Source organism: Dendrobates tinctorius, unplaced genomic scaffold (assembly GCF_039654945.1).
Source record: "Dendrobates tinctorius isolate UK_male_01 unplaced genomic scaffold, ASM3965494v1 ptg000046l, whole genome shotgun sequence".
NCBI classification, from domain to species: Eukaryota; Metazoa; Chordata; class Amphibia; order Anura; family Dendrobatidae; genus Dendrobates; species Dendrobates tinctorius.
In genome coordinates this window covers 31,744,381-31,757,932 of record NW_027361714.1, presented here as the reverse complement: position 1 = coordinate 31,757,932, position 13,552 = coordinate 31,744,381, and the positions used below count along the sequence as shown (strand labels likewise).

General features: G+C 39.6%; 1 protein-coding gene across 2 annotated transcripts in view; it reads right to left on the bottom strand.

Moving 5' to 3' along the window:
* Positions 1-674: 674 nt before the first annotated feature.
* Positions 675-13,552, bottom strand: part of LAMA2 (laminin subunit alpha 2) — a 1,313,887-nt gene continuing 1,301,009 nt past the window's right edge. For both annotated transcript variants that reach the window (XM_073575794.1, XM_073575795.1), the window contains 4 exons: positions 9,001-9,154; positions 8,072-8,202; positions 5,107-5,329; positions 675-999 (listed from right to left, as the gene is read on the bottom strand). In XM_073575794.1, the coding sequence (XP_073431895.1) occupies positions 848-999; positions 5,107-5,329; positions 8,072-8,202; positions 9,001-9,154 (660 nt within the window). In that variant the 3' untranslated portion in view covers positions 675-847. The remainder of the gene's footprint in view (positions 1,000-5,106; positions 5,330-8,071; positions 8,203-9,000; positions 9,155-13,552) is intronic.

The following is a 13,552-nucleotide window of genomic DNA, read 5'->3' as shown; positions in this document are numbered from 1 at the left end:
CAGTAAGCTGCGGAATCACGCTGACATCTGACAGTATCGGGGGTAGCGGTACCGCACACACAGAAACCCGCACATACCCGCAGACATGCGCACACACACAGGCAAATGCACACAGCCACACACACGCAGACACCTGCACACAGCCGTACACACAGACACAGCATGTGACGAGCAAGGCGGCACCAGTTCTGATATAGACCTGATGACACTGTGCAGCTAGCCAATCAATGTAGTGCCACAGCCAACATGGCTGCGGCATTACAGTGTGTCACAGACAATCTCTACATGTTCATTGGTTCTCTAAGGAACACAAAACATGCAGGGAGGGGACCCGAGCTAACGTTGAGCCAACCTTTTAATACTCGGCAAGCTCTGAGCATCCCGAACAGTGAGATGCTCGGGAGAGTACCAAATAGTGGCGAGCATGTTCGCTTATCACTAATGGCCATGTTAATAATGTGTTGAGGTTACTTAACATTCCACATATACCTGTCTTCTAGCAAATATCTAACTCAGGTTCCGCAATAAATGAATATTCAACCCCAAAATAGTTTGCCACTACTGAGCTATGCCATTCTTCCTTTAACACTAATACTGCTCTCCTACCACGCCACATTCTTGGTCACATAAAGAAATAGACCTTTTTTTTTTTACAAATAATTGATACACTTACATTGTTTAAAGAAATGCTCTTTATTTAACATATGGGGAAAATCATTAGATCATGAACAACATTCAAAATATAGGATATGGCACCTTTTGAAGTTCAAATAATGTTACCATGCGTACAAGCACACATCATAACATGGGACTGTTGCAGATATTGGTCTCTTTGGCATTTCTGAGATCAAGGACATGATAATGGCTGCACTCCTTTTATTTCCAGCGACTTGGCAAAGTTGATCTCTTGCGGTTTGGCGGTGCCTTTGGCAAGTTTGAGATCTTTAATGCACCCTTTAAAACTCACTTGAGTGGTCAGGCCAAACTGCTTCACATCATCTGCAGATAAAAGAGACAGTGGGCTGATTAATAAAGCCGTAGCCTTGTACTATTAATTCTTTTTATGTTACAGGAATAAAAATCCAATGAGCACATTATACTTTACGCGACTTTAACATTTAAAAGAAATGTAGCAGTTATCAGGAGAACAAGAAAAAGATTTTGAAATTCATAAGCTCTGTCTGATAGCAATGCATCACTTTAATGCAAACCACTAACATATTAATATTTAATACAGTTACATGCTTATCTATTATATTTAACATCTTTCTTGACTAAGCATGAGCCAAATATAGATGTGAGGCCATAAATGTAAAATAAGCCATATTACAGAATGTCCGCCGTTAAAAACTGATCATACTACATTGTAAAAATGCACATCTTCCCATTAGTCTTTGATTTGATAATGGTTCCTCACAAAGTAATGTTAATTTTCTGATATTATTAGGGAAGTGTGTTATTACAAGTGATCACCAAGTTTCCTTTAATATTGCCATAAAGCCTGTGTTGTAAGGAGTTAAAATAAGACACCCATACATGTTTATGCAGTCCTACTATACCTATATATGTCTATGTTCTCATGAGGTTCTCTACAGTGGGTACGGAAAGTATTCAGACCCTTTTAAATTTTTCACTCTTTGTTTCATGGCAGCCATTTTGGTAAATTCAAAAAAGTTTCATCTTTTTTTCTTGTTAATGTATAATCTGCACCCCATTTTGACTGAAAAAAAACAAATGTAGAAATTTCTGCATATTTATTAAAAATTGAAAACTGAAATATCACATGGTCATTAGTATTCAGACCTTTTGCTCCGTATTGAGTAGAAGCACTGTTTTGAGCTAGTACAGCCATGAGTCTTCTTGAGAATGATACAAGTTTTTCACACCTGGATTTGGGGATCCTCTGCCATTCTTCCTTGCAGATCGTCTTCAGTTCCATCAGGTTGGATGGTGAACATTGGTGGACAGCCATTTCAGGTCTCGCGAGAGATAATCAATTGGGTTTAGGTAAGAGCTCTGTCTGGGCCAGTCAAGAATGGTCACAGAGTTGTTCTGAAGCCACTCCTTTGTTATTTTATCTGTGTGCTTAGAGTCATTGTCTTGGCCACATTCATGTTTCCTTCAATTACAACCAGCCTTCCTGTCCCTGCAGCTGAAAAACACCCCCATAGCATGTTGTTGCCACCACCATCTTTCACTGTTGGGATTGTATTGGGCAGGTGATGAGCAGTGCCTGGTTTTCTCCACACATACCACTTAGAATTATCACCAAAAAATTCTATCTTCATCTCATCAGACCATAGAATCTTATTTCTCATAGTCAGGGAGTTCTTTATGTGTTTTTTAGCAAACTCTATGCGGGCTTCATATGTCTTGCACTGAGGAGAAGCTTCCGTCAGACAACTCTGCCATAAAGGCCTGACTGGTGGAGGGCTGCAGTGATAGTTGACTTTGTGGAACTTTCTCCCGTCTTGCTACTGCATCTGTGGAGCTCAGCCACAGTGATCTTGATATTTCTCTTTACCTCTTTCACCAAGGCTCTTCTCCCATGATTGCTCAGTTTGGCTGGACAGCCAGGCGTAGGATGACTTCTGGTGATTCTAAACTTCTTCTATTTAAGGATTATGGAAGCCACTGTGGTCTTAGGAACTTTGAGTACTGCAGAAATTCTTTTGTAACCTTGGCCAGATGTGTGCCTTGCCACAATTTTGTCTCTGAGCTCCTTGGCCAGTTCCTTTGACCTCATGATTCTCATTTTGTCTGACAAGCACTATGAGCTGTGAGGTCTTATATAGACAGGTGTGTGCCTTTACAAATCAAATCCTCTTAGTTTAATTTAACACAGCTGGACTCCAATGAAGGGGTAGAGCCATCTCAAGGAGGATCACAAGGAAATGGACAGCATGTGACTTAAATATGAGTGTTTGAGCAAAGTGTCTGAATACTTATGACCATGTGATATTTCAGTTTTTCTTTTTTAATACATTTGGAAAAATTTCTACATTTCTGTTTTTTCAGTCAAGATGGGGTGCAGAGTGTACATTAATGATAAAAATGAACTTTTCTGAATTTACCAAATGGATGCAATGAAATAAAGAGTGAAAAATTTAAAGGGGTCTGAATACTTTCCATACCCACTGTATATCTTCAATTGAAAGCAATTTTTTCCCCGGTACTTGGCTGCAATGCAAAAGCTTGAGGTGTGGAAGCGCCTTAAAAACAATTATGTTGTGTGCATTGTGCCCTAACTACAAGTTAGGGATGGGAGCATTGCTCTAGACTCACTGCGTTGAGAAACATGTGATGGTGTCTCCGCAGTGTTGGATGTTGATCTCCATGAGTTCATTCATCCTCATTTTTCACAGTCTTTTACTAGGCATTGCTCCTACTAGCCAGTTTCCTACTCCACACTGATGAGGGGCAATACCCCGAAACAGCTGTCTGTGGATGGATACCATGTTTTGGCATAAGTGGTTTTCTTCATTGGAGACTGCCCTTCCAGTGGTTGTTCCTTCCCAGGGAAAGACCTGGCTAGTCATTGCTTGCGTTGAGAAACATGTGATGGTGTCTCCGCGGCTGGTGTATGTTTTTACATATTTCCCATATGGGATGGGGGCATTGCTCTAGAATCACTGCGCTGAGAAACATGTGATGGTGTCTCCGCAGTGTTGGATGTTGATCTCCATGAGTTCATTCATCCTTATTTTTCACTAACTACAAGTTTGGCGGACCATTCATAGGTAAATGGAATCCACAGAAGCTAAGACACCATTTCCTAAGGCCACAAAATTTTATATATTCTTTTCTTTCCCAAGATTTCTGCATTTTCAATGTTATTTGTTTTTGACAATTAGCTAGTTCTAATAATGAATCTAATAAGTTTTTTTCCTTAGATTTTCATGATAGCATTTTTCCATTATAGCTCTGGGCTTACTGTGCTTATAATAACCTGTTAGTACAATTAGGTACATTAACCAGTGGCATGGATCTATACTGTATGGTATTATATTCCTAAACATGCCTCTGGATAAATTGTAAGCATTAGTACAAGTAAGAAACTTGATTTTGAAACAACTGTGCTTAACCCCTTCCAGCTAACTGTGTAGTGCTACAATGGCTACTAATCAGTGTCCTTGATACTAGCACACCAATACAGCTTTTCTTATTAATACTAATGCTGATAAAATAACAAGTTATTCTTAGAATTGAAAGTTATTCTTTATCCATAGGATAGGAGATCATTTACTTATCCTAGGAGGGCTGACCGGTGGGACTACTAATGATTTCAAGGACTTTCGAACTTGGAGACCATGCTATGTGGAGCTCTCTCATGAATAGAGAAGATATACCCATGCTTAACCATTGTGTATGTATGGGACTGCTGTAAATAGCCAAGTATTATAATTTGTTTTCTCCCGCAGTCTCATAGACAATGAATGGAGAGGAAGTCAACCATATACACCACTGCTCTATTCAAGACTTGCCTCTGCAGAACACAGTTTCCGGGTTCCACAGCCAAATGTTTAGGAACGCTATGTATCCTAATGGTGAGAACTCCAGTGATCACTAAGTCCATAGGATAAAAAATCTTAATTCCAGGAATCGCTCTTTAATCAGGTGCATGTAAAGCAATGTATTACCATACAGTATATGGCATGCTCAATGTGGGATGGGATGAAAAATACAAATAGTTTTATATGGAACAAAAACAATTGAACCACTGGAAAAGGAAGAAGAGGTAGGGAAACCTCTTTTAAATAAATTGAACATATTAGGATCCAAATACTTTACCTATTTCTTCACAATGGAGAGGCAAACATTTTTTTAAAAAAGTTGTTTTTCTGCTCAGCAGCCACTATTACATTTTGTGTCCAATTAAACTTGTGAAATTTGCTGAAAGGTTCACATTAAGCTCATTCATGACTTCACCGACCTGCTCAGATCCTACCTGTCAGAGACCTACCAGCAGGATTCAACTTACTGGTTGGTAATTTGGATTGAATAAACTTGAGTGATTTTTTGATCATTTGCCCAATGGAAAAAAACTGTTATGTGATCATTCTATATATAAGCGCTAGAATAATCTGACAGATCAAATGGACTTACCGGGATATCCTCCTACAAAGACTGGATCATTGGTGTCTGTAGATGTGGATGCAGCATTTGGACTTGCAGCTTCTACTTTGTTGTCATCAACAATCATCTCTAAACGATGCTTTATTTTATTTGCCATAACTTTGTGCCATTGTCCATTACACAAGCTACCTGGTACCTCAGGATCATAAACTGCTGTGAAACGGCCAGCTCCATTATCAGCATGGAAAAGGAGCTAAAGGAAAATCAAAATGTCAGAAAAAAATGGCATGATGATTATAACCAAATGTGTTGTCTAACTAAACAGACATGACTCCTAGCTTACTCAAATTCTGACGGTACTCTTTATTCTACTTGAATCTAAATGAAAAATGAATCTATTGTGCAAAATGAATATTGTGTATTAAACCATTGGCTTTATAAAATACTAAAAATCTCTCCTTATCAATATCCCTTTTGAAATTAAATCTGGTCTGGCTATCAGCTGATTTTTTACATCCTGAGTTCAAAAACCCAGGAAATACATCAACAGAAGTGGCAATTGGTCAATCATTGAAAAGTAATGTAAGTCCAAACTTTTTTGACAATACAAAATCTTTGGAATGTAGCCAGCTCAAATATATGCTGAAGAACAGAAGTTGATGTTTCAAGAAGATTTTTGCAAGAGGGTACAAAACAATCTAGCTAATATGTTGGGCATTCAAACTTATGTTCTATATATGTCTATATATGCAGTTGTGTGAAAAACTGTTTGCCTCCTTTCTGATTTTCTATTATTTTCCATGTTTGTCACAATTAAATGATTCAGATCAGCAAACAAATTTACATATTAGACACAGAGCCTTGTGTGAAAAAGGGATTGCCACCTAAAACTGATAACTGGTAGGGCCACCTTTAGGAGAAACAACTGCAATCAAGCATTTGCGATAAATGGCAATGAGTCTTTTACAATGCTCAGGAAGAATTTTGGACCACTCATTTTTGCAGAATTGTTGTATATCAGCCACATTGGAGGCTTTCTGAACATGGACAGCCTATTTAAGGTCATGCTACAGCATTGCATTCGGATTAAGTTTTAGCTTTCTTTTTCTTCAGCCATTCAGAGGTGGACTTGCTGGTGTGTTTTGAATCATTGTCCTGCTGCATAACCCAAGTATGCTTCAGCTTGAGGTTACAAACAGATGACCAGATGTTCCCCCTCAGGATTTTTTGGTAGACAGTTGAATTAATGGTTCCATTTACCACAGCATGTCTTCAAGGTCCTGAAACCACAAATAAAGCCCAAGACCATCACATTGTCACCACCATATTTTACTGTTGGTACGATGTTCTTTTTCTTAAATGATGTGCTACTTCTATGCCACATGTAATGGGACATACACCTTCCAAAATGTTCAACTTTTGTCTCATCAGTCCAAAGAGTATTCTCCCAAAAGTCTTGGGAATCACCAAAATGTTTTCTGAGACAGAACTTTATGCTCTTATTGCTCAGTGGTGGTTTTTGTCTTGGAACTCTGCCATGCCAGACACTTTTGCCCAGTCTCTTTCTTATGGTGGAGTAATAAACACTGACCTTAACTTAACTGAGGCAACTAAAGCCTGCAATTCTTTTAATGTCATTATGGGAACTTTTGTAACTGCTTGGATGAGTCAGCACTGTGCTTTTGGGGTAATTTTGGTCAGTCAGCCACTCCTGGGAAGGTTCATCACTGTTCCATGTTTTCATCATTTGTGAATAATGGCTCTGGCTGTGTTTCGCTGCAATCCCAAAGCTTGAGAATTGGTTTATAACTTTTTCCAGACTGATAGATCTCAATTACTTTGTTTCTCATTTGTTCTAGAATTTCATGGTATGATTTCTAGCTTTTGAGGAGCTTTTGTTCTACTTCACTTTGTCAGGCAGGTCTCATTTAAGTGATTTCCTCATTGAGAACTGGTGTGGCAGTAATCAGGTCTGCATGAGTTTAGGGAATTTCAACTCGGCATTCGAAAGATGTCATAAACCACAGATAATTAATGTTTTAAGGGGGGATCAATTTTTCACACAGGGCCTTGGAGGTTTGAATTACTTTTTCTTTTAATACCTTGATAATAAAGATCTTCATTTAAAAATTACATTTTGTGTTTATTTGTGATATCTTTGTCCAATATTGACATTTTTTGGTGATCTGAAACATTTAAATGTGACAAACTTGCAAAAGAATAGGAAATCAGGAAGGGGCAAACACTTTCACATAGCTGTATATGTATTTATGTCGTGGCTGATGGGCTCTCATGAATTGGCCAATTTATGCTCCAAGTGTCTTTACTTTTATAAGTTCATGCTATATAGCAATGATGCAGTTCAAATTTTACCTGTTCAAAGTTTGCATACATGTTAGCACTTACAATGTACAGCTTTATTCTTTTGTTTGTATATATAAAACATATATTTAAAATATAAATACAATATATGTATATAATGTGTGTGTTCTCTAAATACATACATGGGAGATGAGGTTAACTTCCTTAATTTAAATCTATATATTTATCTTCTACAGGTATGCTCAAAAGAATGAAAGGAACACTGTGTAAAACTGATATAGCAAATGGATGAAAGCCTCATGGTATCAACCCATTATCCTCCATATACATCTGGCAAAAAATGGCAGCACTCCAGATAGTGTGCTGCTATAGTGTGATAGTGAAAAAACTGTAATCTGTGTTTACCCATGTATGTGCAATATTTTGGCTGTGAGCCTTTCTCATCCTATGGCTTCAGAATGGCTCACAGAGTTTGAAGCGTCAAAAAGTTGCACATACATGGATGGAGTGCTGCCATTGTTTGCAGTCTATATCTCAGGAGGGAATTATTCTCTAGTATTCTGTACTATGTAAAGATGGAATTCTATTTCAGCAGAGGAGTTAGATCTAATTTCATGTCCAGGATCATACATTATAGCCAGCCCATATGTCAGTAAAGATACAAGTCACTTACCTGACCATCCACCAGTTCAATTCCCAGTCCATCCATCTTTTTGCCACTGATTCCAATAAGAACACCATTACTCCTTGTTGTACGGAATTCTAGTTCTACTAGCAGATCTGTGCCGACTTTAAAAGCTCCCACTGAAATACACAAATGCATCATATCAGATAGTTATACAACAGACACAATGGTAAAACATAATAATATATTGTAAGCATTACCAAGTAGAAATACACACTAAAAGTGCACAGAATTGTGGCAATGTGTTTTGGAATAAAACTTCAAGATGTAAAACAAAGGTTGGAACCACTTCAATCTTCCAAACTACACGTTCATTATTTAGTTAGAATCTGACAATAAGTTAAGAAAAAGTGACTGCATTTACTTTTCTGATACTGAAACACAAATGGCTTATATGGCTGTAAAAAAATTTTAGTTTTATATCCTGGCTATTCTTGGCCCTGATACACCATAAGATGTCATTGTTCTACATTTTAAGATTATGAAAAATATATTTCTGAACATTAAACATTAGGTTACCTCTTATCGTCTTGCTTGTGCTGGTGGCTTAAAATGTATTATGTATTGAAACCTGAATAAAGTATTACCCTTTGTGACCTCTTGACCTTTTAAAGAACCACCAATCCTGACATTGAAGAGACAATATCACTGCTCCAGCTCTGAGTCCTACTTGCATTTTTTTCCTGCACAGTGGATTACCTGGTCACCTGGCTGTACAGGGAACTACCACCAGCCCCAATACATTGGGTAAATTCTCACGACAGTGGGTGACCAGGAATCTGTAACATGGTTGCAGCACTGAAGCCTGTCTTGCAACCCCTTCATTTCAAGATTGGTTGGGGACTCTAGAGTTCAAAAATCCCAGCAATCTTTTGTTAATGTTATCTTAGAGATATACCATCACTCAAAACATTTACCTGTCTTTGCAAACCCTGATCCATCAAAATATGTTCCTTTCTGTGGATTAGCAAAGCACGAGCCAACATTAAAGCTTGAGGTGGGGTTATTAAAGTCTGTATTTCCTTCTACCATTCTAAAGTTCCGGATGCAGCCATCAATACTGTGAAGAACCTGGAGCAAAAGAAAAAGCACAATGCTCAAGTTAATGCTACTGTATATTTCTTAAACTTTTGTCAATAAATTTAAAAGGTAAAAGGTGTAAAAACAATGTTCCTGAATTAAAATGGTCTTTTACTGTTTATGTTGTTTAACCAGACTGCTGAGACATCAAAGAGCCAGGCAAGTAAAAAATGCATCAAGAAGAAAAGTAGGTTCACATTGAGTCACATAGTGTTCAGTAAGATTATAACACAATGATGCTAAATGGTTCATAGATAGAGTTGAGCGATACCGTCCGATACTTCAAAGTATCGTATCGGATGGGATCGGCCGATCTTTAAAAAAAGTATCGGTATCGCCGATTCCGATACCGGAAGTCCCATTCAAGTCTATGGGACTTCCGGTATCGGAATAAGAAAAACCCTTTCCTGCCCTTGTACAGCCTCTCTGGGGTCTGTACGGGCCTTTCGGGGGGCTGTGCCGGCCTGCCAGGGGGTCTGTGCAGGCTCCGGTGGTCTGTGCCGGCCTGCCGGGGGGCTGTGCCGGCCTGCCGGTGGTCTGTGCAGGCTCCGGTGGGCTGTGCCGGCCTGCCGGGGGGCTGTGCCGGCCTGCCGGGGGGCTGTGCAGGCTCCGGGGGGCTGTGCCGGCCTGCCGGGGGGCTGTGCCGGCCTGCCGGGGGGCTGTGCAGGCTCCGGGGGGCTGTGCCGGCCTGCCGGGGGGCTGTGCCGGCCTGCCGGGGGGCTGTGCCGGCCTGCCGGTGGTCTGTGCAGGCTTCGGGGGTCTGTGCAGGCATCGTCCGATGGGACTACAAGTCCCATCGGGCGATGCCTGCTACCATGACAGTGATTGACACATTAGCCAATGATGGGACAGTAGTAGTCCCATCATCCGGCTAATGTGTTAAATGTAAAAAAAAAAAAAAAAAAATTACATGCTACATACATACAACATGCATACTACATACATTTTACATTCATACTACATACTACATACATGCTACATTCATACTACATAAATACTACATGCAACATACATACTACATATATACTACATACATACTACATATATACTACATGCATGCTACATACATACTGCATGCTACATACATACTACATGCTACATACATACCACATATATACTACATACATACTACATACATACTACATGCATGCTACATGCTACATACATAACACATATATACTACATGCATGCTACATACATACTACATGCTACATACATACCACATACATACTACATGCATGCTACATACATACTACATGCATGCTACATACATACATACTACATGCTACAAACTACATATATACTACATGCATGCTACATACATACTACATGATACATACTACATATATACTACATGCATGCTACATACATACTACATGCTACATACATACTACATATATACTACATGCATGCTACATACATACTACATACATACTACATGCTACATACATACTACATACATACTACATGCATGCTACATACATACTGCATGCTACATACATACTACATACATACTACATGCTACATACATACCACATATATACTACATACATACTACTTACAATACATTCATACAATACATACATAGACATACAGTACATATAACATAGAGTAACATACTTACCAATACTTGTCACATTGTTCCCCGAAGCCATTGTCTTTTCCGGAATAAATATTAACATAACAAACCACAAAAATACTCACCCACGATCCGAAGCAGTCCACGAGTGTGTCCCACGACGATCTTGGGTAGAGAACTGCAGCATCAGATGATGCTGCCGTTCTCTACGGGCTGCAGGAATCCAATGACGGAAGGTAGGTATCCTTCCGCACTGTATTCCTCCGCCACTTAAAAAAAAAAAAGTCCCTAGTCTCACTTTATGCCATTGCTGCGTGGGAAATTCCCACACAGCAATGGCATAAAGTGAGACTAGGGACTTTTTTTTTTTTAAGTGGCGGAGGAATACAGTGCGGAAGGATACCTACCTTCCGTCATTGGATTCCTGCAGCCCGTAGAGAACGGCAGCATCATCTGATGCTGCAGTTCTCTACCCAAGATCGTCGTGGGACACACTCGTGGACTGCTTCGGATCGTGGGTGAGTATTTTTGTGGTTTGTGCATCAGGATGCAGTAGACCCATAGAGTTAAGAAGGCGGCAACACAGGTGCAAGAATACGGTTGAGACAACCGCTCACATCCTACCAATCCATGGAGGGGGCGGCTGCTTGGTATATAAATGCACAATAAAAACTTGCATGTGGCACTGTTCACACTATGCCAATGCACAGCATCCAGGTTAACAGCCTATTAGTTATGCACTTCTATTAGATCAGGTGGGCAGCCCAGCGCTATCAAGATGCATCCCATGTGAACAGACACCACAGTTTACAAGACGAAATGGGCCCAACTGCACCCCGAATAAAAAAGTGCAAAAAACACATTAAAAAATGTGACGTATTAGTTGATATTTTGGCCAAAATACGTAAACTTGTAATCCTCATCACGGATCCTCACGTTTACAAGTCCCTAACACTAAACAGCAATAGCACAAAAAGAGGACTTAAAAATCCTCCAAAAATTCAATAGTGCATTTGTTTGGAGGCATTGGCAGGTAAGCATCTCTGCCTTTTTTGCTGTATTTCTAGTGGAGACTGGCAAACTGAGACTTACCTTTTTCATAGCGCACACTTCCAAGCCTGTAAGAAAATTTGCCTGTACAAGCTTGGCAGTTTGTATAAGGTGAAACAGTATTCCCAGACCTCCATCTGCCAACTTTAGTCTCCTTCACTGCACTGATAAGGGGATAGAACAGTGATACAACCATCTCAATCTTCTCATTTTAAAGAAAACATTGGATTGGCTAAAAATTATATTGCAAAACTTGTTAGGTCAATAAGTGGCACTTCAGAGGCAGTTTTTTCTTCTTGGAGGAAAGCTCATCGACATATTTTTTTCATTAAATGTTATCTGACATGTAAGCCTCATATGTCAAGAATATGGGCTAAAGTCAGAAATGTGTTAGAATGTTGGATTCTTTTTAACCTGTCTGGACAATACCTCTCCCTTTTAATGGAATGAAATAAAAATAGAATTTTTTTTATTCATACCCAGCCTATGAATTATTTTCTCCTTTTTTTTTCTAAACTATGCCGATGGTCAGCGGACTTGGATTGTGGCTGCCCAATTGAGAAGTAACCACCCATTCATTACACAATGAGGCTGATTTTCTCTAAGGGTCCCGTTTTACATAGCGATGCATCAGCGATCCAGACAACGATACGACCTGGTAGGGATTGCTGGTGCATCACTACATGGTCGCTAGTAAGCTGCCAAACAGGCAGATCTCTTCAACGACGCACCAGCGATTCCCGACAATGATGCAACCTGGTAAGGATCGCTGGTGCGTTGTCACACAGCAGCTATTCTGAACGATTCCAGCCTGCATCCCTGAGTTCTGCGTCGCCACTGAGGACGCTCGTCGGCGTCAAACACAGCGATGCATGCTGGCCAGCGGAACGCTGACAATGAAACAATGGCCCAGGACATTTGAGCATGATCAGCGATATCCAGTGGGGGGGCAGTCACTGCTATGTGTCACATGTAGCGAGATCGCAGGCGAGATCACTGTTGCGTCACAAAAATCAGTGACGCATCAGCAATCTCGCTAGCGATCTCGCTATGTGAGATGGGGCCTTAATTCTCCTATTGCTAGCTTGGGGGCTTCCAAAAGGGGGAGTGTGCTCCCTAAACCTCCCAAAGACCTTTCACTTAGCCAATCAGTGCAGTATTCTTCACAAATGTGTGAAAGAACCCTATAAAACTTGCCTGATGTCTTTTCCTTTTAGAGAAAACTCTGGTTTTGGAAGTCTTTTAAATCTTATGGAAAATGCTAATTAAATGGTCACCATATAGGGTAGCGAACTTTAATGGATGGCTCTAGATAGAAGGTTTTCCTATTTTCATACATAAGTGTATGTTCATACAAGGATGAGATGTATGATGGAGACTGTATGGGTCTGTACAGTCTAATGCAGTAAACTGCTGATTTAATCCCAGTTCAGTAAGTAAAGCATTTTTCAGTTAGAAGTTGAAAATGTGACTTTGTCTTCAGTGAATTTATTCACACAAAATGAAATGAATAATTCTTAATATGTAAATTGTTTTTAGGACATTATTAATGAAAATAACCACAATACGCAGATACTAACAGAGAAAATCATGTAGGAAACATTATTTTAAAGCAAACTTTATGTAGAAAAAAAATTACATCTTACAAAATATTATTAGAGTCGCAATAGCCTACGAAATAGCAAATTCTAGTCCACTTCACCTTTTGTTGGTGCAAGCCATTAAAAAGGAAAATGCAGCTTGTCAAACAAATGGTACAT